The following is a 21776-nucleotide window of genomic DNA, read 5'->3' on the forward strand; positions in this document are numbered from 1 at the left end:
TCCATTTATCTGGCAGATTGCCGTGTTGAAATGCCAAATTTTGGTAAATTTCTTCAGTCAAACAGGGTTTTGAAGAAACATTGACACTAGCAATTGATTAACAAATCAATAAACTTGAATAATTATTGATATAAATAAGCCTGGCAGCTCTGTTTTATTAACCACACTAAGAAAATCGATATAAATTTTGAATTAATTCTTAAGAATGAAGAATAATTTCAGTTCCAAAATCCATTTATCTGGCAGATTGCCGTGTTGAAATGCCAAATTTTGGTAAATTTCTTCAGTCAAACAGGGTTTTGAAGAAACATTGACACAAGCAATTGATTAACAAATCAATAAACTTGAATAATTATTGATATAAATAAGCCTGGCAGCTCTGTTTTATTAACCACACTAAGAAAATCGATATAAATTTTGAATTAATTCTTAAGAATGAAGAATAATTTCAGTTCCAAAATCCATTTATCTGGCAGATTGCCGTGTTGAAATGCCAAATTTTGGTAAATTTCTTCAGTCAAACAGGGTTTTGAAGAAACATTGACACAAGCAATTGATTAACAAATCAATAAACTTGAATAATTATTGATATAAATAAGCCTGGCAGCTCTGTTTTATTAACCACACTAAGAAAATCGATATAAATTTTGAATTAATTCTTAAGAATGAAGAATAATTTCAGTTCCAAAATCCATTTATCTGGCAGATTGCCGTGTTGAAATGCCAAATTTTGGTAAATTTCTTCAATCAAACAGGGTTTTGAAGAAACATTGACACAAGCAATTGATTAACAAATCAATAAACTTGAATAATTATTGATATAAATAAGCCTGGCAGCTCTGTTTTATTAACCACACTAAGAAAATAAATATAAATTTTGAATTAATTCTTAAGAATGAAGAATATTTCCAACTCCAAAATCCATTTATCTGGCAGATTGCCGTGTTGAAATGCCAAATTTTGGTAAATTTCTTCAGTCAAACAGGGTTTTGAAGAAACATTGACACTAGCAATTGATTAACAAATCAATAAACTTGAATAATTATTGAAATAATAAGCCTGGCAGCTCTGTTTTATTAACCACACTAAGAAAATCGATATAAATTTTGAATTAATTCTTAAGAATGAAGAATAATTTCAGTTCCAAAATCCATTTATCTGGCAGATTGCCGTGTTGAAATGCCAAATTTTGGTAAATTTCTTCAGTCAAACAGGGTTTTGAAGAAACATTGACACAAGCAATTGATTAACAAATCAATAAACTTGAATAATTATTGATATAAATAAGCCTGGCAGCTCTGTTTTGTTAACCACACTAAGAAAATAAATATAAATTTTGAATTAATTCTAAAATGAAGAATATTTCCAGCTCCAAAATCCATTTATCTGGCAGATTGCCGTGTTGAAATGCCAAATTTTGGTAAATTTCTTCAGTCAAACAGGGTTTTGAAGAAACATTGACACTAGCAATTGATTAACAAATCAATAAACTTGAATAATTATTGATATAAATAAGCCTGGCAGCTCTGTTTTGTTAACCACTCTAAGAAAATAAATATAAATTTTGATTTAATTCTTAAGAATGAAGAATATTTCCAGCTCCAAAATCCATTTATCTGGCAGATTGCCGTGTTGAAATGCCAAATTTTGGTAAATTTCTTCAGTCAAACAGGGTTTTGAAGAAACATTGACACTAGCAATTGATTAACAAATCAATAAACTTGAATAATTATTGATATAAATAAGCCTGGCAGCTCTGTTTTATTAACCACACTAAGAAAATCGATATAAATTTTGAATTAATTCTTAAGAATGAAGAATAATTTCAGTTCCAAAATCCATTTATCTGGCAGATTGCCGTGTTGAAATGCCAAATTTTGGTAAATTTCTTCAGTCAAACAGGGTTTTGAAGAAACATTGACACAAGCAATTGATTAACAAATCAATAAACTTGAATAATTATTGATATAAATAAGCCTGGCAGCTCTGTTTTATTAACCACACTAAGAAAATAAATATAAATTTTGAATTCATTCTTAAGAATGAAGAATATTTCCAGCTCCAAAATCCATTTATCTGGCAGATTGCCGTGTTGAAATGCCAAATTTTGGTAAATTTCTTCAGTCAAACAGGGTTTTGAAGAAACATTGACACTAGCAATTGATTAACAAATCAATAAACTTGAATAATTATTGATATAAATAAGCCTGGCAGCTCTGTTTTATTAACCACACTAAGAAAATCGATATAAATTTTGAATTAATTCTTAAGAATGAAGAATAATTTCAGTTCCAAAATCCATTTATCTGGCAGATTGCCGTGTTGAAATGCCAAATTTTGGTAAATTTCTTCAGTCAAACATGTTTTGAAGAAACATTGACACAAGCAATTGATTAACAAATCAATAAACTTGATTAATTATTGATATAAATAAGCCTGGCAGCTCTGTTTTGTTAACCACTCTAAGAAAATAAATATAAATTTTGATTTAATTCTTAAGAATGAAGAATATTTCCAGCTCCAAAATCCATTTATCTGGCAGATTGCCTTGTTGAAATGCCAAATTTTGGTAAATTTCTTCAGTCAAACAGGGTTTTGAAGAAACATTGACACTAGCAATTGATTAACAAATCAATAAACTTGAATAATTATTGATATAAATAAGCCTGGCAGCTCTGTTTTGTTAACCACTCTAAGAAAATAAATATAAATTTTGATTTAATTCTTAAGAATGAAGAATATTTCCAGCTCCAAAATCCATTTATCTGGCAGATTGCCGTGTTGAAATGCCAAATTTTGGTAAATTTCTTCAGTCAAACAGGGTTTTGAAGAAACATTGACACTAGCAAATGATTAACAAATCAATAAACTTGAATAATTATTTTTATAAATAAGCCTGGCAGCTCTGTTTTATTAACCACACTAAGAAAATCGATATAAATTTTGAATTAATTCTTAAGAATGAAGAATAATTTCAGTTCCAAAATCCATTTATCTGGCAGATTGCAGTGTTGAAATGCCAAATTTTGGTAAATTTCTTCAGTCAAACAGGGTTTTGAAAAAACATTGACACTAGAAATTTATTAACAAATCAATAAACTTGAATAATTATTGATATAAATAAGCCTGGCAGCTCTGTTTTGTTAATCACACTAAGAAAATAAATATAAATTTTGAATTAATTTTTAAGAATTATGATAATTTCCAGCTCCAAAATCCATTTATATGGCAGATTGCCGTGTTGAAATAACAAATTTTGGTAAATTTCTTCAGTCAAACAGGGTTTTGAAGAAACATTGACACTAGCAATTGATTAACAAATCAATAAGATTAAATAATTATTGATATAAATAAGCCTGGCAGCTCTGTTTTGTTAACCACACTAAGAAAATAAATATAAATTTTGAATTAATTCTTAAGAATTATGAATATTTCCAGCTCCAAAATCTAAATATCTGGCAGATTGTCGTGTTGTTGGTAAGTTTCTTCAGTCAAACAGGGTTTTGAAGAAACATTGACACTAGCAATTGATTAACAAATCAATAAACTTGAATATTTATTGATATAAATAAGCCTGGCAGCTCTGTTTTGTTAACCACACTAAGAAAATAAATATAAATTTCGAATTAATTCTTAAGAATGAAGAATATTTCCAGCTCCAAAATTTATTTATCTGGCAGATTGCCGTGTTGAAATGCCAAATTTTGGTAAATTTCTTCAGTCAAACAGGGTTTTAAAGAAACATTGACACTAGCAATTGATTAACAAATCAATAAATTTGAATAATTATTGATATAAATAAGCCTGGCAGCTCTGTTTTGTTAACCACTCTAAGAAAATAAATAAAAATTTTGAATTAATTCTTAAGAATGAAGAATATTTCCAGCTCCAAAATCCATTTATCTGGCAGATTGCCGTGTTGAAATGCCAAATTTTGGTAAATTTCTTCAGTCAAACAGGTGTTTTGAAGAAACATTGACACTAGAAATTGATTAACAAATCAATAAACTTGAATAATTATTGATATAAATAAGCCTGGCAGCTCTGTTTTATTAACCACACTAAGAAAATCGATATAAATTTTGAATTAATTCTTAAGAATGAAGAATAATTTCAGTTCCAAAATCCATTTATCTGGCAGATTGCCGTGTTGAAATGCCAAATTTTGGTAAATTTCTTCAGTCAAACAGGGTTTTGAAGAAACATTGACACTAGAAATTGATTAACAAATCAATAAACTTGAATAATTATTGATATAAATAAGCCTGGCAGCTCTGTTTTGTTAACCACACTAAGAAAATAAATATAAATTTTGAATTAATTCTTAAGATTTATGAATATTTCCAGCTCCAAAATCTAAATATCTGGCAGATTGCCGTGTTGTTGGTAAATTTCTTCAGTCAAACAGGGTTTTGAAGAAACATTGACACTAGCAATTGATTAACAAATCAATAAACTTGAATATTTATTGATATAAATAAGCCTGGCAGCTCTGTTTTGTTAACCACACTAAGAAAATAAATATAAATTTCGAATTAATTCTTAAGAATGAAGAATATTTCCAGCTCCAAAATCCATTTATCTGGCAGATTGCCGTGTTGAAATGCCAAATTTTGGTAAATTTCTTCAGTCAAACAGGGTTTTAAAGAAACATTGACACTAGCAATTGATTAACAAATCAATAAACTTGAATAATTATTGATATAAATAAGCCTGGCAGCTCTGTTTTTTAACCACTCTAAGAAAATATATATAAATTTTGAATTAATTCTTAAGAATGAAGAATATTTCCAGCTCCAAAATCCATTTATCTGGCAGATTGCCGTGTTGAAATGCCAAATTTTGGTAAATTTCTTCAGTTAAACAGGTGTTTTGAAGAAACATTGACACTAGAAATTGATTAACAAATCAATAAACTTGAATAATTATTGATATAAATAAGCCTGGCAGCTCTGTTTTATTAACCACACTAAGAAAATCGATATAAATTTTGAATTAATTCTTAAGAATGAAGAATAATTTCAGTTCAAAAATCCATTTATCTGGCAGATTGCCGTGTTGAAATGCCAAATTTTGGTAAATTTCTTCAGTCAAACAGGGTTTTGAAGAAACATTGACACTAGAAATTGATTAACAAATCAATAAACTTGAATAATTATTGATATAAATAAGCCTGACAGCTCTGTTTTGTTAACCAGACTAAGAAAATAAATATAAATTTTGAATTAATTCTTAAGATTTATGAATATTTCCAGCTCCAAAATCTAAATATCTGGCAGATTGCCGTGTTGTTGGTAAATTTCTTCAGTCAAACAGGGTTTTGAAGAAACATTGACACTAGCAATTGATTAACAAATCAATAAACTTGAATATTTATTGATATAAATAAGCCTGTCAGCTCTGTTTTGTTAACCACACTAAGAAAATAAATATAAATTTCGAATTAATTCTTAAGAATGAAGAATATTTCCAGCTCCAAAATTTATTTATCTGGCAGATTGCCGTGTTGAAATGCCAAATTTTGGTAAATTTCTTCAGTCAAACAGGGTTTTAAAGAAACATTGACACTAGCAATTGATTAACAAATCAATAAATTTGAATAATTATTGATATAAATAAGCCTGGCAGCTCTGTTTTGTTAACCACTCTAAGAAAATAAATAAAAATTTTGAATTAATTCTTAAGAATGAAGAATATTTCCAGCTCCAAAATCCATTTATCTGGCAGATTGCCGTGTTGAAATGCCAAATTTTGGTAAATTTCTTCAGTCAAACAGGTGTTTTGAAGAAACATTGACACTAGAAATTGATTAACAAATCAATAAACTTGAATAATTATTGATATAAATAAGCCTGGCAGCTCTGTTTTATTAACCACACTAAGAAAATCGATATAAATTTTGAATTAATTCTTAAGAATGAAGAATAATTTCAGTTCCAAAATCCATTTATCTGGCAGATTGCCGTGTTGAAATGCCAAATTTTGGTAAATTTCTTCAGTCAAACAGGGTTTTGAAGAAACATTGACACTAGAAATTGATTAACAAATCAATAAACTTGAATAATTATTGATATAAATAAGCCTGGCAGCTCTGTTTTGTTAACCACACTAAGAAAATAAATATAAATTTTGAATTAATTCTTAAGATTTATGAATATTTCCAGCTCCAAAATCTAAATATCTGGCAGATTGCCGTGTTGTTGGTAAATTTCTTCAGTCAAACAGGGTTTTGAAGAAACATTGACACTAGCAATTGATTAACAAATCAATAAACTTGAATATTTATTGATATAAATAAGCCTGGCAGCTCTGTTTTGTTAACCACACTAAGAAAATAAATATAAATTTCGAATTAATTCTTAAGAATGAAGAATATTTCCAGCTCCAAAATCCATTTATCTGGCAGATTGCCGTGTTGAAATGCCAAATTTTGGTAAATTTCTTCAGTCAAACAGGGTTTTAAAGAAACATTGACACTAGCAATTGATTAACAAATCAATAAACTTGAATATTTATTGATATAAATAAGCCTGGCAGCTCTGTTTTGTTAACCACACTAAGAAAATAAATATAAATTTCGAATTAATTCTTAAGAATGAAGAATATTTCCAGCTCCAAAATCCATTTATCTGGCAGATTGCCGTGTTGAAATGCCAAATTTTGGTAAATTTCTTCAGTCAAACAGGGTTTTAAAGAAACATTGACACTAGCAATTGATTAACAAATCAATAAACTTGAATAATTATTGATATAAATAAGCCTGGCAGCTCTGTTTTTTAACCACTCTAAGAAAATAAATATAAATTTTGAATTAATTCTTAAGAATGAAGAATATTTCCAGCTCCAAAATCCATTTATCTGGCAGATTGCCGTGTTGAAATGCCAAATTTTGGTAAATTTCTTCAGTTAAACAGGTGTTTTGAAGAAACATTGACACTAGAAATTGATTAACAAATCAATAAACTTGAATCATTATTGATATAAATAAGCCTGGCAGCTCTGTTTTGTTAACCACACTAAGAAAATAAATATAAATTTTGAATTAATTTTTAAGAATTATGAATATTTCCAGCTCCAAAATCCATTTATCTGGCAGATTGCCGTGTTGAAATGCCAAATTTTGGTAAATTTCTTCAGTCAAACAATTGAGAATGATAATGAAGCCTACAACTATTTTAACTTTAACCTACTGCAAGCTTATAACAAAAGCTTCCCCGTAAAAAAAATCAAATTATCGCGGGAATCCTGGATTTCTGGCGACATTTTGGAAACCATCAAAGAAAAATGCAAAGCTTACAAACGTTTTCAGCGCCACCCAGTGGAGAAAAACCGATCGCACTATATAACTCTTCGAAATCATTCTAATAACATGATAAGAAATGCCAGGTCTAATTACATAAGGAATAAACTAGAATCAATTAATTCGATTATGGAGAAGTGGCGTGTGATCAACCAAGTCCTAGGCAAAGAAAAAATGCGCAAATCGATTCCCAAGTCTCTTAGCCCCAACAATTTAAACGTCCATTTCACACTGAGGGGGCCCCTCTTGAACTCGGGGCCCTGGGCCAGGGCCCAACGGGCCCAATGGGAAAGACGGCACTGGGGGTGGATGTTAGTACATCTATATTGAAATCTCCTACGATTATTATTTTTTATTGCTATTTATTCTTATCGAGCTAGTGATTATTTGTTCAAGATGGTTGTAAAAGTTATTAATATTGGAAGAGTGAGGTCTGTAGATAACAACATAAATGTCCTTAGTTTTATTATTTTTTATAGAGTAGGTTTCGATGTCGTTGTTGAAGATACAGTTTTGTTGACCCGCAGTCTTTATGCTTCTCCTGGCCTCCGGGCACACAGTCCCCATTCGTCCTCGATATACGTTGGTTGCCAGGGCCAAAAGCCGATTATACCTCCCACTCTTTGGCTTCAGCCTTTTACTGTAATCTCTTGCGATCCCTTCAGCGCTTCTAACGTTGGTGCCTGTGACGTTTCTTTGTTGTGTTGGTGTCTAAGGCTCTAGCCGACACCATACCGTGTGACTCTCAAAAAAAATTATCTGCTCCGTAAAATATTATTAACAGAATTATATAAAGTAAGATGGAACGCAATGAAGAATTAATAAAATTTTGCGAAACTAGGCTTGAAGAAATATTAAAAACAGAAATATCCAAGGAAATTGCCGAATATATTCTAAGTATTGAAGATAAAAATGAGCTTAAAGATTTCATATCAAGTTTTGCTGGAGAACTAGGAAATGTTATGGATATTAATCAGTTTGTCATTGATTTGATGCAAAAAAGAATTTTGCTAAACCATAAGCAAGAAATCGCTTACAAAAAAGCGTCGGAATCAAATTACATTGAACCAAAATACACTGGAAAACAGAAATCAAACCAGAATCAAGCAAAACTCCAGAATCAGCCAGATTTAAAGGATTGTGAAACCAAAAAGAAAAGCCATTTTGTTCCCCTTTACAACCAACAAGGAGCCATGAAGGATATGCCCATGCTTCCTGGCAGACGCAGCTGCAACTGCGAAGCTACGCAACACGAACTTGTCAATAATTGTATTGAATGTGGACGTATTGTTTGTCAACAAGAAGGATCTGGTCCTTGCCTAACATGCGGCACTTTGGTTTGCAGTCCTGATGAGCAAGAAATACTGAATAGAGGCAGTAAAAAGAGCATAAAATTGCATGAGAAACTTATGAGTCTACCTAAACCAGAAGATGACTCCCAACTAGCCAAAGCTATTGCTCATAAAAATAAATTGTTAGAATTCAACGAAACCAGCGCTCAAAGAACTAAAATAGTCGACGATGACATAGACTACTATTCCATTGAGAAGATCAACGAGAACAAATGGCTTTCCCAAGTTCAGAGAAAGGAACTTTTAAAGAAAGCCCAAACATTGAAAAATAAAAAAGAAGCAACCAAAGGAAACCGTGTTATTGGGATTGACTTTTTATCGCATAAAATCATAGATGGTGAAAGTATGACATTTGACAATGAAGTTGAAGAGCTGAAAAGACTGGCTGATAATTTCAGCAGTTTACAGTTTTCCAATGAAAGAACTGATATCAAAATTAACCCTATGATAACTGAAGCACCACAGTATGACTCTAATAATACAAGTAATATAAAGCTTTCTCCAAATCCAGTAACTTTATCTAATAAATGGCACCAGCCTATAAGAATTCAAGATAAAGAGCTGCAAGAAGTTCAAGATAATGGAATGTGTTTAAGTATGCACCAACCCTGGGGTTCCATGCTGGTTATGGGCATTAAAAAGCATGAGGGTCGAACATGGTACACTCATCACAGGGGCTGCCTGTGGATTCACTCGGCTGCCAAACTGCCCTCAGCTCACGAAGTGGTGGAAATTGAAAATATTCATAGAGAGATAAAGGGCAATGAAAATTCAATATTCCCAGAGCAATATCCAGTTAGTTGTTTATTGGGGTGTGTTATTGTTACTGACTGCTTGGAACAAGAGGAATACCGTCATATATACCCTCATGGAGAATCAGCTTCGCCCTATGTCTTAATTTGCGAAAACCCAATGGAATTGCTTATTAAGTTCCCTATGAAGGGAAAACACAAGATATTTCAGCTTGATAATCAAATTCATCGAGCAGCTAAAAAGACTATAAGAAAATATATTGCCACACACTAAAAATAATTGTATTTATGGAAGAAAAATAAATTATCATATTGTGCAAAAAATTAATTTACTTATCAAAACAAACATTAAAATACAATTTACAAATTTTTAACAATTAAAAAAAATTATCGAATTTTACTTGGTTTGTATAGTCCATCAAATAGACTCCCTAGATCAACTTCTCCATAACGATTCATTTTAAGTTCCTTCTCAACCACTTCCTTCATTTTACGGTAAAAATAGATATTTTCTGAAAGTTCTGAAGCCGATGCAACTAGATCTAATTAAAATTGGATATAATTACTTAGTTGAAATTATCATAATTACACCCTAAATAGTACCCTTTTCCTTATTCTTCAATTTCTGAACAGCTTTGTCAACATCCAATATGTGCGAGATAAACAATAGTTGATGGTAAAGTTGGTACTCATTGTACTGTGGTGAAAATAGTGTTATTACAACTCACAAATTGCTGTTAATTATTAAAAACTTACTTCAGAACGCAACGCAGATTTGTGGCAGGAAGGACAAGTGGGTCCAGCTCTCGTAAAAATAAGCGGTAATCTTCTAGTTCGAAAGCCACAACCAACATCTTCACAATATAGCCAAAACTAAAAAATGATTCATTTAACTGGAGCTTTTAAAATATCAATTAAAAAGTAACCTTACAGAATGATATTTCTTGATGTAAGTCTTCATACTACACAAAAGATAGACTGAGAGTTTGTTTAAGTGATCACAGAGACGCCATTTGCATTCTGAACAAGTCATGAGACTGAACTGGTATTTCCCCATTACTTCTGGATCTGATACAAAACATTCTCTAACAATAATTTCCTTTTTGCACGAGATGTTAGGACAAATTAGCTTAAGCGAATCGCAATTTTCAAAGCGATCTTCAAAATTGCTAGACGGGTTCGAGTCACTCGGCTCATTTTCATCATGTTGTAGACGGGATCTAGCAGCTTGAATGTAGCTTGTTGGGTCTAGACCTAATTTCTCCGCCAAAGCAGCAGCCTCAAGACCATTGATCGGTTCACAAAGACGGGAAACAACAGGAAGAATTTGTTGTTGTTTATAGTATAGCGTGTCAATTTTTAAGTTGGAGCTATTTTTTAATTCCTCCGGATGATATCCTCTTTGAATTGCCGAATTGGAAGTTTCATCCTTAATTAAAAAAGGTAATAATTTTATATTTGCGAAGCTATTACAGTAAATATGAATATACTAGGCAAATAACGTAGGGAACAGTATCTCCTTGCTTTATTTTCTTTCCACTCTTTGTATTTAACCGAAGCGCCACCTGGACATGAGCTAAAGACCTTTTATCTGGATAGTCTTCGGGATTTTTTGTCAATTGCTTAAAAAAACAATCTATGATTCAGAACAGAAATGATAATCAGAAAAATTGAAATCAATACCTTAGTTATCATATAATCATTGAGCAATATTTGACCATTATCGACGTTTTTCCCCAACTTCTCTAAATGCGAGTGAATGGCTTCACAAATTTCATCTTGACTTTTTTCTGACAATATCTCATTGATAACAAACTCCCCAGCCTTTTTGGCAATATCGGACCAATCCCTTCTAACAATATCAAGACCCTTGAGTTCTTTGGTGGTTTTCAACTCTCCATTTGGTAGTTTGGTCACTGTCAAAGCAGCGTATTTCTTCTTTTTCAACAGCAGCATGGATTTAAACAGTCCATCCACCTCAATTTCCAACAAACGATAAGTTTTGTTGACTTCCTTCTTAATTTTCTTCCCAAGTTCCATAACTTCGTTAAATTTCTTTGAGTTGGAGTTGATCATAATAGAGTCAGTATCTCCGTAAATAACTTCCAGCCCCATTTTTTCAACTAAACTCTTGGTTTGCATCAGAATCTGTGAACAAAATGGTATTCATTGAGATAAAATGATGAAAAAACCATATGATATATTGAATTTACATCTCTGCCTTTTCCAGTAATAAGTGCAGCTAAAGGTTTAGCATAAAATCTTGAATTCGAGAATCCTAGACAACCATACATACTGTTGGCAGTCAACTTCAAAGCTTTTTGACGGATATCATACTGCAGATGTTGTTCGGGAGTAACATTTTTACCAGCCATAAGGTTTTTAACATTTCTACGACTTTCTACCAGTTTCTGAATTTCATGAGGAAGAATGCCAATATCTTGACCAGGAGCAGGTAATTCAACTTCAGGTTCCTAATTCAAAAAGTATTATATTTGTGAATAAGCTTCAGATTAAGTATTTTCAAGTTTTTTCATAAATTGATATAACAAACCTCTTCAGTGTTAGCTTGCGCAATAAAACGTTTGACAGTGGTGAAACAAATATTGTATTCCTGTATGATTGATGGGTATAAACTGTTGAAGTCCATCAAAAGTATAAAATTGTCGTAATATCCTTTCTTTGGTTCCAAAACGAGACCTCCAGCATAGGCTGCCTTCTTACGTCTTGGACCTTTAGCGGTTGAAATATCTAATTCACTAATCATATCTTCAGTGGGGCCATGATGTTCCTGAAACCATATAATTTTTAACAAGTTGAACGTTAGATGAGTCTTCTTAGCAAACTCACTTTTGCATGCCTTCCATAAGTTTTATCGGGACAGATGTAATTTTTTGCATGAAAAGCATGAAGAAGCAAGAACTCATTACGTTCTGATCTTCCTCCAAGCAAAGTACGTCCCTAAACCAACAAATTTGAACATGAAGTAGAGACTAGGGATGTGAGAGTCTTCTTTTCATGGTTTTGAGTAGTCAGGAGTCCTGGAGAATTGTACTCACAAGTGTCGAGTCCAATGCCCGAGTACTCGTTCGAGTCCTTTAAAATTATTTCGACTCCTTAAAAATTAGTTAGAGTCGGTTTGAGTTTTAATTTTCTGGTCGAGCCCAGCTAGTCTTAACAGTACGGAACCACTTCTAACTTCAAAGAGTCTCCTAATAGTTTAAGTAAACTAAGTCTTAACTTCTTAAGACTATTGTAAAAAACTAAAGCAGCATCACCCGCACAAAGGAAAGTCCTCTTTTCACTGCAGAGTGCAGAAATCAAAACCAAAACTAACATCGGAAATGATGCCGGCTTGGTGAGTCAAGCGATCTCCGTTAAATTAAAGGTCACATCACCCATAAAATATAAAAAGCTATCATAGTGCAATTACAGGATTACACCTGGTGTTGAGCCATTGTATGCAACTACACCTTAAAAAAATTAGATAAAAAAATAACTCTTTGGACTCGTCAAAAAATAAAGGACTTGGTGGAATATTTATTCACTCGAGTCCACTTCGAGTAATTTTTAAGCCTTGACAAAGGACTCGGGCACTCGTACCAGTAATATATTAAGACATCGCGAGTTTGAGGACTCGGACTCGAGACGAGTACTCACACAAGTCTACTAGACTTGATTTCATAAAAATTAGGCCTTAAGCTAAGCATTTGCTTCAGCTTAATCATTTTGAGTATTAAAAATGGGTAAGTCAAAACAAAGATAATTTAAACTCGTACCCTAGATTCGAATACTGAGAGCTTTCCCATTGACGGTTTTGTTACAAAGCGTTTACCCTTTTCCGGCACGTGACCTCAGAAAAATCGGGCTCCATCAGTTGTGGTAAGGCGCAAACCATGGAGCGAATTTTTTCTGAGTTCCAGCGGGAAGTGGGTAAACGCTATCGGCAAGGCGCGAGAGAGTGATTTCGAATCTAGGGTACGAGTTTAAATTATCTTTGGTCAAAATTAATACAGATAGTTCCTTTGACACAAGTAGGATCAAATGGTAAAGCTTTGTTAATTATCAATTCAAACACACCATCAAATTGCCAGCAATGTTTGTTATCTGTAAGGCCAATGGCAAAATATTCAATTCTGTCATTATTTTCATCAATGCACTGCTGTCCATCACCGATAATTCCATTAACTGTAGCAGCTTCAACGATGAGCTAGTGAAGAGTTATGGATTAACTAGAGAAAAAGGTAATGAATATTTTGAATCACGTGCCTATATTTATCTTTGATATCTTCAGGGTTAACAGACTGGTGAGAACGATGCAAAACTTGTGATATGAGTTCTGGCAAGTCATAACTTCGAAGCCTTAGCAATTCTTGGGCAGAAACTTTTATGTCACAAATAAGGCGTCCACTCATGATGATTTTTTCAAGTTGTCCTTTCGCATTACCCTTAAATTTGCCGAGAATTATTAAGAAACATTCTAATACTAGACCTTTGTAACCTACAGTTCTTTTTGGTACAATAGACCGACGTAATTTTCCAATACGGGACCAATTTGGAACATTTAATACAGTTAATCGATGCAGCAGTAGCTCCAAGTCAAAACCAACAATATCATGCCCCTAATGATAGAAAAATTTATAGAATAAAGAAAAAATTACCAAACAGAACACCAACAAATAAAACATACCACTATAATGTCAGGGTCAACTTTTTGTATTTTAGCTAGCAGAAAAATGAGTATAGACCTCTCATTGTTAATCAGTTCAATTTTCATTCGTTTATTTTTGCTCACTTTCTCACTGAGATCAAATGGAAATATACGATCAGCAGGTTTTGAGAGAGCTAAAATGAGAAGTATTTATAACATAACTGAATCTTTAACAGACACAACAATTCTTACCACAAATTATGTTTTCATAAGGCACTGTTGGACTTTTTGTTAGAGGGAAGTTATTATTCACACATGAAGCCACTGCAACAATTTCATTCGAATGGTTGGTAGGATTATTGATCGTTCTTAAGTACAAAGACATCACTACTATATCAGGTTTAGCTGGTTGTTCATCCAGGACTGTAACTTTCATCATATTATCAATTGAAACCTTGAAAAAAAAACACTAACTGTCAAAATACCAAGACTTAGCTTTTGACAGACCAAGGCCTATCAAGTTACATCCTAAGGCTTAGAAAATAAATTACCTCTAATTTACACCAACTAATTGGAGGACTTGATAATGCTGAAAATGATCATACATAGTTAAGATTCAAACCACCATGCTTTCAGTAAGATTTTCCGATTTACCAGACTCTTGAATTTCAAGCCAAGTGGGTCCTTTTATTTTCCTATCAAGTAGAAATATCTCCAAGCTAGAAGTATTGGATCCAAAAACCGCGCTAAATGTTTCACCAGTTAGATCTTGAGGAAGAGCTCTACATTTCGGCTAAAGTTAAACAAAAATTAATGTGTTGTAAAGCATAGTTTCATATAAATCCAAAACCACAATAACTGGTTATAATTACACTGTAGCGAACTTCTAAATATTCGCATTCTGATGGAACATCAGTCTTTTCAAATGAATATTTCTTCTTTGTGGCCTTACACTTGAATTCTTTAATATAAAATTTCTCGGCTATTTTATCACCAAACTCATTATACACATCCTCCATAAGTATTGGATCTTCAGACCCAGCTCCATTTTGTAGTTTTCTCTGAAATTTTACATATATTAGGGCTCAATATAACAGAATAGTATGTTAAATTGGCACCTTTTCCCTTGGCAGAAGAAATATTCGACGCTCAATATTCTTAACAATAACACAACAGCTGACGTGGCTTTTCGCCGACTCTATCCACACTTTCCCAAAAAGATAAACAACACCAGGATGTTTAAAATGATCCTCAAAAGCATCCAGCCAAAATATTCTTAGCACTTTTTGTCCTTGTTTATTTGTTAAAAGCGGTAGATCAGCCAAATCAATTTGAATTTCTGGTTGACTTTCAGTCACATTAGATATCATTTCATCCCATTCCTCGACAAACCTGTTTCAAAAATTAATTATCTCTATAACTAGATTTATTAAAAAAAAATTACTTCTTGCTAGTTGGTTCTTTGACTTGCTCTTCCAAAAAGTTTTTCCCATGGTTTTCGTCAACATTTTTAGGATCAGACTGGGAGATATCATCCATATTAAAGTCATCATCAAAATCCTCAATCTTGATATTACATACTCCAGAATCATGATCTACATTAACAAAACTTGATTAAAATTATTATCTCAAAAATCAACTCTTGGTTTTGTAAATCTAAGCCTAGATTTTTCTATATTTGCCTTCCATTTTGGTGTAATTTTCAATTTCACTATGAACTTCCTCAATATTGTCTTCATCAGTCTCTATTTTAACCTGTTTATTTGGCTTTACTATATTTGATTTCACATTAGATTCTAAAGAAATATCATCTAATAGTTTTCGTTTTGTGTTTCGGTTAGTTGGTGCATTAAATTCTTTCACAGTCTCAAGCTCCAAGGAACGAATGGTCTTCTTTGCGGAATGATGTTGAGGCGTTGTAGATGCAAACGGATTTACTGGTCTCTTGGACAATGTGGTAGTTGGTGTTTTTTTCCTTAATAATGTAGGTTTGGGACTAACGGGACTAGAATTATGAATATTCTGCATAATGCTTCCCAGCAACTCATCATCTTCAATTTTTACATTTGACTATAAAATAAATAAAAATTAAATTTCCTACATTCATGGAGATTTTATTATGTCATCTTCACCTCGGGTTTCTTTTTAGGGGCAACATTCATAAACATGCTTTTGATATCTTTGGCTTTTGAAGGTTTCCCAGAGGGGGGTGGTTTATAGGAATTCTTTGCAGCAGTTGACTTTTTAGACCCTTCAGCTTGATGCTCTTTGTCTTCATCATCATCAAACATTTCCCTACCATCTTCCACATAGCCAGTTCCATCTTCAATACAAAAATATAGTTACCCAGAAGAGCAAATGAGCACAAGTAGTTCAAAAAACCAACCATCAATGATCCAGTCATCTTCTTGCCTCTCCTGAACTATCTTTGAATATTCTCGTTCGTCTACTAACTCATAGACTGGGGCTTCTTCCGATATCTATTTCATAGACAAATTAACCAAAAATGACTTGCAACGTCACTCAGAAGAATTAAACAGAGTGCTTTACCAAATATTTATTTTTCGTCCCTTTCAGCTGTTTTAAGCGATCAAAAGCAGCTTGTCTTCCACCATGATCTGATTTTTGACGTCTACTTCGACAAGCAACACTATCACCTATTTTTATTGTGATAAAATATAAATGTAAAATCCAATCATGTAAGTCTGAACAAAGGAAAAGTCTTCATGAAACTAATCAGACTTTTATAGAATTATTACCACATACCCTCAACTCCGTTATTATCCATCACTTGAGATTGTTTCAAATAATAGTATAAAATGAAAAATTCGTTGCAATAAAATTTAAAAGCTTTATATTTAAATTTAAAATATGAAGAAAATCCGGAACCATTAAAGCAGCAATAGGCAAAAAAAAAGCAGCGCCAAACATATTTTTGGCGCGAAATCATTTGACAGGAGTCACGTGATATTTAAAGAACCGTGACGCAACCAAAATCCCGAGGGTTTAACACGTGGTTTTGATGGATAAAGCATTTGAAGCTCTCTCATGGGGACTCGGGGAGTCATGATGCATGATGCTTGATGGTGGAAAATTACGGAAGTTCTCAATTTTCCCCGCCTCGAACGACATCTATGTCGTCATTATTTTTCCCGTTACATCTCGAAAGGATATAAAAATTCAAGCGTATCTTCTTCCAAAGTTCCAACGTGTTTTATGAAACGCGGCAACTCTCCAACGCATTGAACTTGCCTTTCGCACCTGCGCGACGTTAGTTTTTTAGTCAGCCTAGTACCCTTGCCAAATATTTTCCAAAAGAGCCGACGACGTTTGACGTAAACAATTAATTGATCTAAACTGCTTGATACCGTCACGTAACACAGACGTGTTTTTTTTTACATTTTTCCATCATTACAACAATTGAAGAAAAACCGAATCTGGTAATTATAACATTTTCGTAATCGAATCATTTAAATTAACTTTTTTGACTCTTGGGACTTGGTTTGAAATACAAAAAATAATCCCAGATATTTGACTACTTTTGGCCTAAACAGCTGCTTAAGTAAGCCAAAAATAGGCCTATTGTTAAGGTTAATTTATGCTTCCTTTTTAGTGAACCAGTTTTGGAAAAATTAGTTTGCATTGTTAAACCAGTTGGTATTAGTAGATTATCTACTTCAGGGCTGTTGTTATAGCCTTGACTTAAAAAATGCCTTTCTTATTTTAAAGTTTCTATAATTAGGAGCTTGTTTTTAGGAATTTCGTTTGGTTCATTATTTTGCTCCACTTGCCTGGGGCTTTCAAAATAACATAAAATAATCTTAAAGCTGGCTTGGTGTTCTTGTAACTTAAGCCAGTTTTGTATGTTGCTATTGGCAACCCTCATTATAAATTTGAATAAGTTAACTTAATCTAATTTAAATTAAATTTATGACAGTTGCCAGAGTAAAAACATTTATCGAAGTATAGACATAGGCCATTAATCAAATTAAATTATAGTTTGCATAGAGAGTACAAATATAACTTTTGAACATTGGTCTGTAGATATTTTGGGGTTAATGTAACACAGTGTCATCAGATAAGGATATAAATAGGCCACTATTAAAATCAAGTGTTAATTTCAGTAGAGTACATTTGAACATTGGTCTAATGGTATTTTGGTGTTAATATAATAAACACTGTCATCAGATACAGTCGCCTGTTTTATTCCCCTATTTCTAAGAATCATTCCCTCAAATGTTTGATGTAACTATTCAAGGCACTTATCACAAGATAATTCTTATCTATGTCAAGTGTATGCATCCATAGTACAAGACATTTAAGATTCCCCAAAAAGAGGGCACATTCAAAATCGTTACATTGACAACCATATCCAATGCCATAAAGTTCTTGAAGTGAAAAAAACATTTATCATTTGTAGAGTATAGCACTAGATGCTACAACTATAAAGGTGCACCATTGCAGTTTAATATCAAGATAGAGTGGCATTATATTATAAAATGGCTACTCGCAAACGTACTAGAGAAGAAGCGATGGGTGTTTTAGGAGTCAAAGAAAACTGGGAACCACCCGTTATGAAAAACTATACGGTAATTTTATACTCTTAAAGTTCCACAGAATCATTTGAAAAATTCAGGCTTAAATTTAGGTAGCTCGCCCTTTAGTCACACGCATATCTTGTCATGCTCTACCCTCAAAATTCAAAAGATTCTGTGGCCTTTTAACTTGCTTTTGATAATTAGCTTGTCAAATTATATTGTAATTCTATTAAAATTTGTTGGTAGCATGGATTTTGCGGTCCAGCACCATATAGTGACGAACCAGCTGCGATAGAAAAACGTCTACGGTGCGACTATACAATTCATGTTACTAAAGAAATGGCAATGAGTGGCAGAGGTAGACTGCGAAATTAAATACAACTACAACATCATCAGCTTGACTTAACAATTATCTTTACAATACTCAGCGCCAAGGCAAGTGCGTGTATATGCTGATGGAATTTATGATTTGTTCCATCAAGGACATGCCAGGCAACTAATGCAAGCTAAGAACTGTTTTCCAAATGTTCACTTAATAGTAGGAGGTATGCATTGAGGATGTCCGCAACTAAAAATATTCATATCTGGGTGTTAATAAACCAAATTTTTTGTTTTATAGTTAGCAATGATCAATCAACTCATGAAAATAAGGGTCGCACAGTTATGAATGAAGAGGAGCGATTTGAAGGTGTTCGTCATTGCCGTTACGTTGATGAAGTAGTGAGAAACGCACCTTGGGAAATAGATGATGATTTTCTAGAATATCACAAAGTATAGAATGATTTTACAGGATGAAAATTGTATATTTCTTTAAAATATTATCTATTGGTTTTATAGATTGACTTTGTAGCGCATGATGATATGCCATACACAATGGGCAGTGGGGAGGATGTTTATGCCATGATTAAAGCAAAGGGAATGTTTGTAGCTACCCAAAGAACGGAGGGTGTTTCAACCTCTGATTTGGTATCAAGAATAGTAAAAGATTACGACATGTACGTTAGGAGGAACCTGGCAAGAGGTTACAGTGCTAGAGATATGAATGTTTCTTTCCTTAATGTAAGAATTGAAATTGAGTGAAATTATGCTGCTACTTAATAAACCCTTATTTCTAATTTTGTTTATCAGGAAAAAAAATTTCTTATTCAAAATAAACTGGACGATTTGAAGGATAAAGGGAAATCTTTGGTGGAGAATTTTGAAGGAAAACGGCACGAAATCATCCAAAAATGGGAAGATAAATCTAGAGAATTTATTCATAATTTCTTGGAACTATTTGGAAGGGATGGCCGATTGGTAATTCAAATTTTACTTGATAAGAAATTTTAATAATGATTATGAATATTTAAGAGTAATTTTACCAAGAAGGCTGACTACAGTGATCAATAAAAACTTTTAAATATTTAAATCTGCAGATTAAAAATTTTTTGTTAATTGGTTTTTTGTAGAATCATTTCTGGCAAGAGAGTAAAGGTCGTATAAAGCAAGCCTTGTCACCATCAAATAGCCCACCCGGAAGTCCAACTATGGGTCGGTCTAGATCCTCATCTCCCGCGGCTAAGATATTCAAAGGTGATCCCACAATCAACAGGCGAAAAAAAACCCACCAACCCAACATGGGTGACGTCGATGAAGACTACTCTGAAGACGAGTATTTTGATTTTGACGAAAAGAAAACGAATGAAATTCCTCCCTCCACAACGCTGTGATCTCTTTTCAAATGAATTTAATTTTAAACGAAAGAAAATGAGCAAAATGTTTTATGTCACTTTGTTATTTTACACCGGCTTAGCTTCTTTTAAAAGAAAAGGTTTAAAAGTTTTAATAACATTTATAAACAATTTGCTTTGCAAACATGGACGAAAATATTACGTGGCAAAAACTTTTAAATCTTATCTGGCCAAGAAAAAAGCTGAAGTAGGCTTACAAGTAAAGCGAAAAGATATTGCTGACATAATTGAGATATACAATTATCAATTAGAAAAATGTTGAAAATGCAATATTAGACACTTCACTTTTTTAAGACTTTGGAAAAAGTACGACTCTAAAGATTATCTTTGTTTTAATTGGGATACTGCTAAAACTAAGATTAATTATTCCCCAATTTTCCTTGAAGTGGCTTATTTAAAAAATTTCCAAAATTAAAAAGATTAAAACATTTAGTTTGTTTAGGTGTTAATGTAATTCTAATAATTTTAAAAAGGATTTTCTTTAGATATTTTAGATGGACGAGGTATCAGTTAGTTTTTACTGTGAAAATGTTGTAAAAATGCTAATATTTATGTTAAATGGGTTCCTATAATTATATAAAAAAAACAATGCCAGCTTCAATTTTCTGTCACTCCTATAATTTCCTATCATTCCAAGGGTTTCACATTACTTGCGTCAATTTCATGATAATTATTTTACTTGAGTACTGGAATTTCTCAAACTAAAATTCTGGTTCAAATAATGACGTATTTAATTTCTTAAACTAATTGAAAAAGGAGAAAGTATAATTTAAATTTTATAACTAATTTATATTTATTAGTCAAAATGTAGATAAAAAATGTAATTTTGTACGTTTTCATCAGAGTAGGTTGCGAATGTGGACAGTTTGGTAGCTTAGTTTAGTGATATAAAATACTTCACCTACCTCTTACTGTTAATTAATATCCTTTTAAGTCGCTACATTTCCTTCTCATTGATACAAGCTTCTGAAAAAATGTATAAATATAATTTAAATTATAAAGAATAAAAATGGTTTTAACCCGGATAAAACGGTTATAAATGTAAATTTGTAGCGAGTATTTTACGCTTATTTTAAACTAGGTACTATTATATTTTCTCTATATTTTATAATTCTATGGGAATGACCATTACAATGAAAAATGCATGGTCAAAACTAAGGAGAACAATTAAAGTTGAATCTTTGACATTTGTCTAGAAAGATTCGTGTACAAAAATGAGCAACTGTTAAAATGTTAGACTGTTACCAGTCAATTTATTTCCTTAATTTTCCTAGTCATTGGCTAGAATTAACTATCCCAACATTTACGCAATATTTGATAAATTACCTTCAAGAGCTGCTTATTTTTTACACCAGTAAATATGCCAAATTATAATAAAATAGAAGGCTCAAATAATGTGTATATTATAAGAATATAATTGACCGAACACTCTTAGTAAATTTACAAGTGAGAA

General features: G+C 32.4%; 3 protein-coding genes across 4 annotated transcripts; 2 read left to right on the forward strand and 1 right to left on the reverse strand.

Moving 5' to 3' along the window:
• Positions 1–8057: 8057 nt before the first annotated feature.
• Positions 8058–9738, forward strand: LOC149949243 (activating signal cointegrator 1). Its single transcript, XM_090167686.1, has one exon. It carries the CDS (start codon positions 8101–8103, stop codon positions 9676–9678), a length of 1578 nt encoding a protein of 525 aa, XP_090023812.1. The 5' UTR covers positions 8058–8100; the 3' UTR covers positions 9679–9738.
• On the reverse strand, positions 9717–17273 carry PolA1 (DNA polymerase alpha catalytic subunit). Its single transcript, XM_090167685.1, has 24 exons — positions 16822–17273; positions 16606–16712; positions 16442–16535; positions 16188–16378; positions 15738–16125; positions 15500–15650; positions 15174–15447; positions 14928–15116; positions 14710–14848; positions 14607–14644; positions 14308–14509; positions 14095–14249; positions 13910–14026; positions 13674–13852; positions 13485–13614; positions 12255–12365; positions 11959–12195; positions 11618–11878; positions 11088–11552; positions 10895–11026; positions 10336–10833; positions 10161–10277; positions 10008–10101; positions 9717–9946 (listed from the first exon to the last, which is right to left on the reverse strand). The coding sequence occupies exons 1-24, from the start codon at positions 17003–17005 to the stop codon at positions 9792–9794; spliced, it is 4608 nt and encodes a 1535-aa protein (XP_090023811.1). The 5' UTR covers positions 17006–17273; the 3' UTR covers positions 9717–9791.
• On the forward strand, positions 17219–21759 carry LOC149949245 (choline-phosphate cytidylyltransferase A-like). 2 transcript variants are annotated; one of them, XM_090167687.1, is made up of 8 exons: positions 17219–17495; positions 18476–18644; positions 18840–18951; positions 19022–19138; positions 19213–19364; positions 19431–19652; positions 19722–19889; positions 20042–21758. In XM_090167687.1, the coding sequence occupies exons 2-8, from the start codon at positions 18555–18557 to the stop codon at positions 20300–20302; spliced, it is 1122 nt and encodes a 373-aa protein (XP_090023813.1). In that variant the 5' UTR covers positions 17219–17495; positions 18476–18554; the 3' UTR covers positions 20303–21758. The 2 variants fall into 2 exon arrangements, with proteins under 2 accessions (XP_090023813.1, XP_090023814.1); XM_090167688.1 differs by lacking the exon at positions 17219–17495 and adding an exon at positions 18038–18178 and having other exon boundaries at positions 20042–21759.
• The last annotated feature ends 17 nt before the right edge of the window (positions 21760–21776 follow it).

This window comes from Leiobunum rupestre, chromosome 3 (genome assembly GCF_980474605.1).
Source record: "Leiobunum rupestre chromosome 3, qqLeiRupe1.1.hap1, whole genome shotgun sequence".
Lineage (NCBI taxonomy): Eukaryota > Metazoa > Arthropoda > Arachnida > Opiliones > Sclerosomatidae > Leiobunum > Leiobunum rupestre.